General features: G+C 45.5%; 1 protein-coding gene across 1 annotated transcript in view; it reads left to right on the top strand.

The window, feature by feature from the left end:
• Nucleotides 1-9,697, top strand: part of LOC143962251 (olfactory receptor 5AR1-like) — a 35,528-nt gene extending 25,831 nt beyond the window's left edge. The window contains exon 2 of the mRNA XM_077471572.1: nt 8,754-9,697. Coding sequence (XP_077327698.1) covers nt 8,762-9,697 — 936 coding nt within the window. The 5' untranslated portion in view covers nt 8,754-8,761. The remainder of the gene's footprint in view (nt 1-8,753) is intronic.
• Nucleotides 9,698-12,833: the final 3,136 nt, after the last annotated feature.

Raw genomic sequence — 12,833 nt, 5'->3', positions numbered from 1 at the left:
CACGCATGCTCAGAATAAACTAAGAGACGAAAGCTATTGGCTACTGGCCCGTTTATAGTCCCGACGTACATGTTGTACGTCACCTCGTTCAGAACAATCTGATTTTCTGACAACTTTATACGACCATGTGTGTGCAACACAAGTTTCGGAAAAAACTGACGCATTTTGTGGTCGGAATGTCCGACCGTGTGTACAGGGCATTAGAGTCTGCAAAAGACTGGGGTGGAGCTTCACCTTCCAGCAGGAGAACGACCCTAAATATACAGCCAGAGCTACAATGGAATGGTTTAGATCAAAGCATATTCATGTGTTAGAATGGCCCAATCAAAGCCCAGACCAAAATCCAATTGAGAATCTGTTGCAAGACTTGAAACTTGCTGTTCACAGAAGTTCTCCATCCAATCTGACAGAGCTTGAGCTATTTTGCAAAGAATGGGTAAAATGTCACTCTCTAGGTGTGCAAAGCTGGTAGACATCCCCAAAAAGACTTGCAGCTGTAACTGCAGCGAAAGGGGGTTCTAGAATATATTGACTCAGGGCGGCTGAATACAAATGCACACCACACTTTTCACATATTTATTTGTGAGGCCGCTTTCACACTGAGGCGCTTTACAGGCGCTATAGCACTAAAAATAGCACCTGCAAAGTGCCTGTAAAGAGCCTCTCCGCTCACTCTAGTGTGGAGCGGTGCACTGGCAGGACCCAAAAAAAGTCCTGCAAGCCGCATCTTTGCAGCACCGTAGGAGCAGTGTATACAGTGCTCCTAAAGTGCCCCTGCCCATTGAAATCAATGGGCGGCCCCGCCGAACTGCTGACATAGCGCCACTGCAGTGGTGCTTTGTGGGCAGTTTTAACCCTTTTCCGGCAGCTATCGAGGGTTAAAAAACCTCTGCAAAAAACAGTAAATCTCTGCTAAAAATAACGGTGCTTTACCGCCCACGCCCCCAACGCCCCAATGTGAATGGAGCCTAAAAAATTTTTACAACAATTTTATAATTTTCATTCCACTTTACAATTATGTACCACTTTTGTGTTGGTCTATCACATAAAATACATTTACGTTTTTGGTTGTAACATGACAAAATGTGGAAAATGTCAAGGGGTATGAATACTTTTTCAAGGCATGGTATGCATGTGCACTAGCTTCTGTACATTCTTGCTCTGTACTGGCTTCCTAAAAGGAACTACAGTGGATTGTTTCTGATCAATCATGTGTGTTGGCAAATGCTGCTTGCAATCTACAATAACCACTTTAGGACCGCCGCATGTAAAAATACGTCGGCACAATGGCACGGACAGGCACAAGCACGTACCCGCGATTGCCCAGGAACACAGCAGGACAAGGATCTGTGTGTTTACATCCTGTCAGAGGAGAGGCGACCGATGGTGTGTTCCCAGTACAGAGGAACACCGATCAGTCTCCTCCCCTTGTGAGTCCCCTCCCCCCACAGTTAGAATCACTCCCATAGGGAACATATTAACCCCTGCCGCACCCCCTGGTGTTAACCCCTTCCCTGCCAGTCACATTTACCCAGTAATCAGTGCAATTTTATAGCACTGATCGCTGTGTAAATGTGAATGGTCCCAAAAATGTGTCAAAAGTGTCCGATGTGTCCACCATATTGTCGCAGTCACGAAAAAAAAAAATCACAGATCGCCGCCATTACTAAAAAAAAAAATGCCATAAATATATCCCCTATTTTGTAGATGCTATAACTTTTGCCCAAACCAATCAATAATCGCTTATTGCGTTTTTTTTTTTTACCAAACATATTTAGAAGAATACGTATCGGCCGAAACTGAGGAAAAAATTATTATTTTTTTTTTAAATGGGATATTTATTATAGCAAAAAGTAAAATATATAGTTTTTTTTCAAAATTGTCGCTTTTTTTTGTTTATAGCCCAAAAAATAAAAACCGCAGAGGTGATCAAATACCACCAAAAGAAAGCTCTATTTGTGGGAAAAAAAGGACATCAATTTTGACGGCTGCGGCGGTCCGTTTCGCTTCAGGAGTGATCCGGGATGAGGGGAGGGCCGTTGGTTTATGGCCATCCCCTCGCAATCGCTCCCGGCGAATGAGAAGCTTCCACTGCCTGCGTAAGAGAGAAGACATCAAAGTAAGTGCACCAACAGTACACTGACACGTAGGTACACATAGGCACACAAATCACCCCAATCACCCCCCGCCCCCCAGTCACAGTGTCACTGATTGCAGTGATCATTTTTTACTGATCACTGCATTTAGTGTCAGTTGTGACTGTAAAAAGTGTCAGGGCAGTTAGTGTTAGGCCCCTTTAGGTCCAGGGTAGCCCCCTACCCCCCCTAATAAAGGTTTAACCCCCTCGATTGCCCCCTTTTGCCAGTGTCACTAAGCGATAGTTTTTCTGATCACTGCATTAGTGTCACTGGTGCCGCTAGGTAGCTAGTTATTTTTTAGGTTCACCGCCAGGTTTTTATAGTGTTAGGTACCCTCATATATAACCTAATAAAGGTTTTAACCCCCTGATTGCCCCTAGAGTTAACCCTTTCACCAGTGATCACCGTATAAGTGTCACTGGTGACGCTGGTTAGCCAGTTAGCCAGTTAGTTATTTAGTTATTTAGGTTCTGTGTCAGGTTTTTATATAGCGTCAGGGACCCCCATATACTACCTAATAAAGGTTTTAACCCCCTGATTGCCCCTAGTTAACCCTTTCACCAGTCATCACCGTATAAGTGTTACAGGTGACGCTGGTTTTTTTTTTTTTATATAAAATTCTTTTTATTGAAGTTTACATTTAAGGCAAACAAAAAACGAAAAACGAAAAACAAAAACCACAAAAAAGAAAGGACCACGCAGGGTCCAGTCATTCCTGACTAACATTGATAGCTCCTACCTACCACCCAGAAAACCCCCTCCCATATTGTCACAGCTCCCAGTGGATCACAGAGACCCAGGTCAATAACAGAATGTCCCCATTAAATACCTTCATTGATTGCCATTCACATATATGTCACAGGTGACGCTGGTTAGTTAGTTCGCTTTTTATAGCATCAGGTCACCCGCCATTTATTACCCAATAAAGGTTTAACCCTCTGATCACCCGGCGGGTGATATCAATTAGGTTTTAGGGTCAGATAGGGTCTGCGTCGCCCCAGGCAGTGCTAGGTTAGTGCCAGTACCGCTAACACCCACGCGCAAAGCATACACCTCCCTTAGTGGTATAGAATCTGAACAGATCAATATCTGATCTGATAAGATCTATACTAGCGTCCCCAGCAGTTTAGGGTTCCAAAAAAAAAGCATTGTTAGCGGGATCAGTCCAGATATCTGCTAGCACCTGCATTTTGTCCCTCCGCCCAGCCCAGCCCACCCAAGTGCATTATCGATCGATCACTGTCACTTACAAAACACAACACACATAACTGATCCCTGCGATCGCTAACAGTTTTTTTGGTAGCGTTTTATACAGTCGCTGACAGCCTAGGTGCTTTTTTACCTGTGAGTCTCACTAGTTGTACCACTAAATTTAGAGCCCAAAATGGCAAAGCGAAGGTACACTAGTGAAGAGGCCTACACGTTTCTGAGCATGACAGATAGTGGAGAGGAAGACACTTATCTGTCAGATTCAGGCTCAGAATCAGATCCTGTAGAGGACAGCGGCTCCCTGACAGATAGCTCTGAGGACAAAGATGAGGTCCCTGCTAAGGTCAGGTGTACCGGACCCCGATCTTCTAAAGTTGTTGAGGTGCAAGAACCGCAGGTCCCTCGTATGGAGCAGAGAAGTACTAGCGCCGCGCATCCTTCTGGTGAACTGGCAAGCACCAGCGGCCTAGTACACCCTGGACGTACATCCAGCACTGCAGTAACACGTGGTGACGTGGTGAGTCCCATAAGTGCAGTTCAAGCTGGCTAGGTGGCAAGCACAAGTAGTGTCCCGCTGCCACCAAGAAGAAGACAAAGGCAGGCCTGTCGTTCCCATAGTGCCCTTCCTGCAGAATTCGCCAATCCTGATTGGGTGCCCACCACTTCTGCAGCACCAGTACTTCCCCCATTCACTGGCCAACCTGGTATTCAGGTGGATACAGCTGATTTTACGCCACTTGATTTTTATTCGATGTATTTCACAGAAGATCTCTATAGATCTATTGTGGACCAAACTAATTTATATGCTGGTCAACACATCGCCGCTAATCCCCAGTTGCCTTCCCTTGCCAGAGATTGGAAACCAATTACGGTTTCCGAATTTAAGACCTTTCTGGGCCTTTCCCTCAACATGGGCACACATAAATTCATGACGTTGCAGACATGCTGGTCCACGCATCCGACTGACCATATACCCGTGTTCTCTAACTTCATGTCCAGGAAACGATACAAGCAGATCTTGAGGTTCATGCACTTCAATGACAATGAACTTTGTCGCCCTCGTGGAGACCCTCGTCCTCATGGAGATCGGCTCTCCCGAGTACCCCTACCCAACGAGCCCCCCAAAGAAGATGTCGTGTCTGTACCAAGCGCGGATATAGGCGTGACACCCGTTGTTATTGTCTACGCTGTCCTGGCAATTCTGGTCTTTGCATTGGTGAATGTTTTGAATGCTACCACACACTAGTGAAGTTTTAGCATTGGGTACAGCATTTCACAGGCTAGGACACACTAACACAGGGTCTCCCAAGATGCCATCGCATTTTGAGAGACCCGAACCATTACAGTTGTTACAGTTCAAAAAAAAAGTGTAAAAAAAAAAAATATATATATATATATATATATATATATATATATATATATATATATATATATATATATATATATATATATAAAAACCGAAAATAGTTGTCGTTTTATTGTTCTCTCTCTCTCTATCGTTGCGCTTTTTTACTGTATTCTATTCTGCAATATTTTATTATGTTTTATCATGCTTGCTTTCCAGGTATGACATTTTTTTATACTTTACTGTTTACTGTGTTTTATTGTTAACCATTTTTTTTGTTTTCAGGTGCGCCATTCAGCTGCAGCACGGATTTATTTATCGTACATCGAAATTTCGACGGAGGGCTTGCCCGTGGAAAAGTTTGACCGCGTGTACACGGCATAACTTTTTTGCGGGAGGATGCCCCCATGCTTCGGCATATATATATATATATATATATTTTAGGCACAGGCTGCGTTAAAAAATGTTTTCTTTTTTACTGTGGTTTATTTATTTTTTGGTATTTGCTTTGCAGGTATGGTATGGTAAGGTTTTACTGTTATACTGTAATGTTACTTTGTTTTAATGTTAACCATAATTTGCTTAGCAGGTACGCCATTCAGTTGCAGCGCGGATTTATTTATCTTGACAGCAACAGCGTTTGCTCCCACGATACATAAAGCTGTGACTCCAATGCTGTAGGAGGTGATTTCACCACTATAGTTTAAAAAAAAAAAAGAGCATATATGCCGAAGCATGGGGGCAGCAGGGGCGGAGGAGAGATTTTGCTAGTAAAAGGCGCATACATACGGTCGAAATTCCGACGGTGGGCCTGCCCGTGGAAAAGTTCGACCGTGTGTTTTATTTCACTCCTCACTGCCAATCACAGTTTTGGAAAGTAGACACCCCAAGCTATTTGCTGAGAGGTATGGTGAGTATTTTGCAGATCTCGCTTTTTGTCACAAAGTTTTGAAATTTGAAAAAAAAAGAAAAAAAAAATCAAAAATTTTCACCCCTAGAAATCCTGAAGGTGGTGATTGGTTTTCAGGTGCCATACGCGGCTAGGCTCCCAAAAAGTCCCACACACACATGTGGTATCCCCATACTCAGGAGAAGCAGCAAAATTTATTTTGGGGTGCAATTCCACATAAAACCATGGCATGTGTGAGCAATATATCATTTAGTGACAACTTATTGTAAACATTTTATTTATTTATTTATTTATTTATTGTCATTATTCAATCCCTTGGGACAAAAAAAAAATATTCAATGGGCTCAACATGCCTCTCAGCAATTTCCTTGGGGTGTCTACTTTCCAAAATGGGGTCATTTGGGGGGGGGGGGGGTTGTACTGCCCTGCCATTTTAGCACCTCAAGAAATGAGATAGGCAGTCATAAATTAAAAGCTGTGTAAATTCCAGAAAATGTACTCTAGTTTGTAGACGCTATAACTTTTGTGCAAACCAATAAATATATGCTTATTGACATTTATAATTTTTTTTTTTATTTTTTTTTTTTTTACTAAAGACATGTGGCTGAATACATTTTGGCCTAAATGTATGACTAAAATTGAGTTTATTCGATTCTTTTCTTCTAACAAAATGTAGAAAATATCTTTTTTTTTCTCAAAATTTTCAGTATTTTTCCCTTTTATATCGTAAAAATTTATATTGCAGAGGCAATCAAATACCATCAAAAGAAAGCTCTATTTGTGGGAAGAAAAGGACGCAAATTTCGTTTGGGCACAACATTGCATGACCGCGCAATTACCAGTTAAAGCAGTGCAGTGCGAAATTGTAAAAAGACCTCTGATCCTTAGGCTGACAATTGATCCAGGGCTTAAGTGGTTAAGAGCACATACAGTATAAAAGGGTGCAATGTAGGAAAAAAATCAGGAGACAGCTGTCTATATATAATGAAAATTAACTGAAAAGGGACCTTCATTATATAACTACCCTTTTCATAAAAGCTGTAGATGCTCTGATGTGCTAACCAGCCAGACTAGCTTAGATCGATCCACGAAGCCCTGAATAAAAACGGGACAAAAGCGAGGATTTCAAGTCCCCGTTGTGGTGCACTGGTTGCATTGGTACTGGCATCTGATCGGAAAGTGCAGTTGGGACTGGGGGGTGAGGAGGGTGTTTGGTGCTAGTTCACCGTTTTATTTTTTCTGAAAAGGTGAACTTACACTTTAAAAAGACAAGCAATTAAACTCAATAAAAAATATTGAAACATAAAAAAAAAAAAAAAAAAGACAAGCAATTTATCAAGTACCCTAGATGGGACTCAAACCCCACAAACCCTGACTTAAAGCGGGAGTCCGCCGTTTTTTTTTTAAAAAAGCCAGCAGCTACAAATACTGCAGCTGCTGACTTTTAAAATAATGACACTTACCTGCCCAGCGCGCCCGCGATGTCGGCACCCAAAGCCGATCTCTTGATCGTCTCTCGGGTGCTACCGCCGCCATCTTGGGTATGGGAATCAGGAAATGGAGCCTTGCGGCTTCATTTCCCGGTTCCCTACTGCGCATGCACGAGTCACGCTGCACAATAAGGATGGTCCCCGCTGTCTCTGGGATCCATGTGTTTCCCAGCAGGCAGCGGGGGACCTTCGGAAAGGGGTGTAGATTCTACGGAAAGGGGGAAGCTTTTGCAGAATCTACGCCGGAAGTGGGTGCAGATACCTGTACTGTACAGGTACCTGCACCCCCCTCCCCCCTGAAAGGTGCCAATTGTGGCGCCGAAGGGGGGAGGGTTCCAATGAGCGGAAGCTCCACTTTAGGGTGGACCTCTGCTTTAAGAAGGCAGTTCCTTGTCCATTAGGCCACTAGGGCTTGATGGCAATTTTCTTTTTCTCTCAAGAATCTGCCAATTTAAAAATCAGATTTGTGTATTTTAATATGCATTAACATTTGAAGGTGTACTTTGGTCAAACTGGTGCAAAAGGTCTACAAGTTGTGTTTTGTTTTTTCACATATGGTGTGATAAACCAAGGCCAAAAGTTTGCTTTTTGTACAGTCTTCACTTGTATAGTCATATGAACTCAGATTATTACATAATGAATAATAATGATGTAGCTGTGCCCTGTGGGGTCACTGCATGTTTCAGCATCCACACATCACCCTACTGGTCAGTCATCCATTTTAGGCACACTTTTCCAGTCAATGAACAGTCTCTTGTTTGTTTTTGTTGTTTTTATTAGGGGATTAAACTTGGATGTGGAAAAGGGACATGGGATGCCCAAATGATGAATCTTTAGTAATGTAAATAAATGTAGTTGAATCTAAAGTAACAATCTCTGCTACTTCATATCTCCTCTAGCACACTACTTGAGATCACCTGGTTTCCTTACTGTCCAGTTCCAGATTCCTGTCACCGTTAGCACATGGCTAGGCCTCACTCTGAATTAACATTTTCCTAACCATTTTAGATGAAGGAGATAATGGTGCTAACTGATTCTTGGTGGACTACTGCTCCCAGCACATCCGATGCAAATCCTACCAGCTCTTGTGGCTGCAACGACTTGACTCCAAAACAACACCACAGTCTCTTCCTCTGGCTCCACATCCCATCCTGGCATGTCTCTCCCAGAGCTTCACACTGTGCTTCTAACTCACCGACCCCAGCATGGATCCCTCCTGAATGACTTGCCCAGCTGTCGTCCTCCTGTTCCAGAACACCTCTCAATGACCTGTTCCAAGCTCCAGGCCTGAGTTCACCCCCCCCACCCAGAAAGTCGGTTCCCTCAAACCATGACAGCCTAACACTACATCATTCAGTTCTTCCACCCGACAACTCCTCCCACAACAGGCTGACCATGGGTATATATGGGAGGCCTGCCCTCTGCCAATCCTAGTTGGGGATTGGTCAGGGCTCACAAATACACCCCTGGTCACTTCAGCAGTCTGCCCTGCCTCTTTTCCAGAAGGATATGTCAGTCACCTGCTGCTACACTAAACTAATTGTTCCATTTGACTATTTTACAAGTAAAGAAACATATTATTAGAATGTGTTTAGCTGTGCATAGATGGAAAAGGTGATTGTGCTCATTTATTTTTACATTGAAAATATATTTTATTTCAGGAAGTAAAATGGGGGAGAATTTAAAAAACAACACATTTAAGGAAGATTTCTCTATCTTGGCATTTACGAAATATGCTCCGCTAAAGACTGTTGTATTCCTTGTTGTGTTAATAATCTATCTTGTATCAGTCCTTGGCAACCTCATTATCATTACACTGGTGGCTCTGGTGTCCCAACTACACAAGCCTATGTACTTTTTCCTGTGTAACTTGTCTGTGCTAGATATTATGTATGTCTCTTCCATCCTGCCTAAGCTGCTGAGCATTACTTTATCAGGAGACACCTTTATATCCTTCCATGGATGTTTTATCCAGATGTCCGTATTTGCCCTTTGTATTGATACCTATTTTCTCCTCTTGACAGCCATGGCATATGATCGCTATGTGGCTATCTGCAAAGCCTTGCATTATTTTATCATCATGAACAGGAGGACCTGCATGCTTCTGATTGTTACCTCCTGGCTCTTGGGGGCCCTGAACTCAATAATGTGCTCCATGCTAGTGTCTAAGCTGAATTTCTGTAGTTCCCATGAAGTTAATCACTTCTTCTGTGATCTTAAGACCATGCTGAAGCTCTCCTGTAGTGATACTACGAGCCTCGAGACCATAATATCATCTGAAGTGGTCTTCTGTGGTATGTTGCCCTTTATTCTGATTTTAACATCCTATGGGTATATTATATCTACCATCATGAAGATCCACACAACATTTGGTAGACTGAAGACCTTCTCCAGCTGCTCCTCACACATCACTGTTGTCATAATATATTGCTTCACAGTTCTTATTTTATATATGAAACCTCAGTCTGAGGACTCAATGGAAATAGATAAGGTCATATCTCTGCTGTATGTTGCTCTTGTTCCTATGCTTAACCCTCTTGTGTACAGCTTAAGGAACAAAGAGGTACTAAAAGCTATTAAAAAAGTATGTGGCAAAATGATTTAAATCAAAGTTTCTCAACCTTTTTTTAAGTCACGGCACATTTTAAAAATATTCTTAGTCTCAAGGCACCACAGTCTAAGGGCTCAGTGGCATGTGAGGGTGGGGGGTGGTAAAATCAATAGGTTAAGCTGTGTTTTTCCAGCCCCCAAATGCTTCCCCTTTAGCTGCAGAGGTAGCTGCCTGGATTGCACACATGCTGCAGCTACAATGCTTTGCTTTGTGGTTGCATCAAGAATTATCTGAAAAAGAGGGGATAGGTATAGCGCTGCTCTTATTAAGAGGTGACCTACAACCTCTACATAGTTGCCAACATTGTAAAAAAAAATTCCGGGACACTTTTTTGGCTGTAGGCGGGGTTGTATTATAATTAGGGGGCAGGACATGCGTTTATAGGCGTGGCATATGAAAATGTGAAAATGTGGTGTGCCGAAAAATGGGTGCGGTTTGCGTAAAATAGTGGGTGTGGCTTAATGGGCGTGGCTCAAAGGGGTGTGGTTAGAGTCTGAGATGAATGCAAGATGGAGAGGGAAAGGGGGGGAGAGGATGGAGGGACAGCAACCCCAGATCCTACACCACAATAGCAAAATGTGTTTTCCAGAGTTTGACAATCAGCAGATAAAGATACTCACTCCAAATACCTGGTGTTAGCGCTTCAATCATCCCTGCGCCATGATTGTTATGGTGTCAGGATGATTGAAGCGCATTATTACTATTACTACATTGTAATATAAAATGAAATCATTCAACTCACCATAATGCAGAATCAGTGGGAGCCATGAGCGTGTCACTAGCCACGTTGCCTGCCACCAGATGCCATTAGGTGCCCCCAGCAGAGTCCCTCCTTACATGCCCCATCAGAGCAGCTGTCACGATGGCCCTAACGTCTCGACCAGACATAGAAACCTTACCCGTCGGAACCTGTCGTGGAGAGTCCGTCGTTTCCCGTCAACGCGCGTCAAAGCTAACGAACGCACTCGCGTCGACACGAACGCGCACACGCGCACACGTAGGTCACGAACGGGTGCACGTCTACGTACGAGGGCGCGCTGACCCGTCGTACGTTCACTTGGCGCCCTGAAGCCTTCTTTAGTCATTGGCTCCCTTCCATCTGTGCTGTCCAGTCTACAGCGTGTCCGTGATCCGTACTGTTTGTATCCGAACCTGTTATCTGATTCCTGACATCCGGCTTGTTCCTTGACTCTGATCGATTGCTGCCTGCCTACGACCTCTGCCTGTTTGACCACGTTTTCTGCCTCATCCCTTTGTACCTTGCTGATCGTCTCCTGCTGACCCGGCCTGTATCTGACTCCGCTGTTCCTGCTACCTACCTGAGTTCCTGCATTACGGAACATCTGCTCACCAGCCAGTTCCCGCACTTGTGCCTGCCAGCGACAGTCAAGCACCATCCGCTATACCAGCCTGTTATCTGTGCCCAGCTGACCTCCCGGACCAATACCGTCTACCAGGCACTTGTGCCCTCTGGACTGTTGAATACCTGTCTCCACCTTCAGGGGTTCAATAGCCAGGGGATACGAGGGGCCGCTCCCTGCATTCCAGGCTCAACCACCAGGTACGTGACAGTACTGGACAGCCATGTCCGAGCCTGCGCAGGGAGCCTCCCCCATGGACGAACTCTGCCACCATCTGGCCGGCCTTACACAGGCAGTTAAGAACCTACAAGAGGGCTACGGCAGACTGGAGGAACAAATCCAGGCGCTATCCGCCTCTGCACCAGCGGCTCCTGGGGCCCATGCCCCGCCGTCAGTCGTGATGCTGCCACCTGAACCCAGGGTCCCAACCCCGGAACGGTTCACAGGGGACCGGAGCAAGTTCAGGGCATTCCGCAACTCCTGCGAACTCTACTTCGCCCTACAGCCCAGAACTTTCTCCCTTGAGGCAACGAAGGTGGGGTTCGTCATCTCCCTGTTAAGCAATGAACCCCAGGCCTGGGCACACCGACTGTTGGAACAGAAGGATCCGTCCCTAGACTCCATGGACACTTTCTTCCGGGCAATGTCCAGGCTTTATGAGGATCCCCAGCTAGCCGCCACTGCCGAAGCAGCCCTACATGCCCTACAACAAGGTCGCAGACCCGTAGAAGACTACGTCTCTGAATTCCGACGTTGGAGTGCAGACACGGACTGGAACAATGCGGCCCTGCGGTACCAGTTCCGCATGGGGCTTTCCGAGGCCCTGAAAGACGAGCTGGCACGAGTGGGTGTTCCTGAAACCCTGGAGGCCCTGATTGACATTGCTATCCAGATTGACAGGCGTTTGAGGGAGCGCCGCCAAGAACGATCCACCACAACTCCCCGTCCGGTTTGGATGTTACCACGGGTGCCTAGTCACCCACCTCCGCCTGTTCCAGTTGCATCCACATCGGACGCTCCGGAGCCTATGCAGCTGGGGCTACTACGCCCATCCCTGACCCCGGAAGAACGCCAGCGTCGTCGGGTCAATAACCTATGCCTATACTGCGGGGAACCAGGGCACTTTGTTCGTTCCTGCCCGGCGAAGATGCGTAAGTGCCTCCGTGTTCCACCTGTCTCGTCTCCTATGTTGCCAGATAACATCTCCCATCTAGCTGTTCCTGTTCTCTTGCAGCTCCCAGGAAGGACTATCTCAACCCACGCGGTAATCGATTCCGGGGCATGCAGTGGCTTTATTGACTCGTCTTTCGCCCGAATGAACAGGATCCCTCTTAGACCACGAGGGAAGGGGCTCTCGGTATACCTGGCGGATGGGTCTACCTTGGAATCAGGACCAGTAATTCAGGAGACCAGTCCTCTACCCGCCATCATTGCCGGGTCTCACCAAGAACTCCTTTGCCTAGATGTCATCCAGTCTCCCCTGTTCCCCATCATCCTAGGCATGCCTTGGCTGAAGGCACACAATCCACACATCAACTGGGCCACCGGAGTAATCAAGTTCCCCTCTGACTACTGCCACCAGCATTGTTGTCCGACTCCCAATGGGGACTCGTCAGTCCTTCTCTGTCTGGAGGCGGATGAAGAAACCCGACAAGCTGTACCTGAGCAATACCATGCGTTTCTCGATGTTTTCAGCAAGAAGGGCGCAGAAACTCTCCCTCCTCATAGGCCTTATGATTGCCCTATTGAACTGCTCCCGGGGGCAGAAA

This window comes from Lithobates pipiens, unplaced genomic scaffold, assembly GCF_037356315.1.
Source record: "Lithobates pipiens isolate NorthernLeopardFrog02 unplaced genomic scaffold, aLitPip1_a1.2 Scaffold_8, whole genome shotgun sequence".
In the NCBI taxonomy this organism is placed as follows: domain Eukaryota; kingdom Metazoa; phylum Chordata; class Amphibia; order Anura; family Ranidae; genus Lithobates; species Lithobates pipiens.
This window is presented reverse-complemented; position numbering and strand designations above follow the sequence as displayed.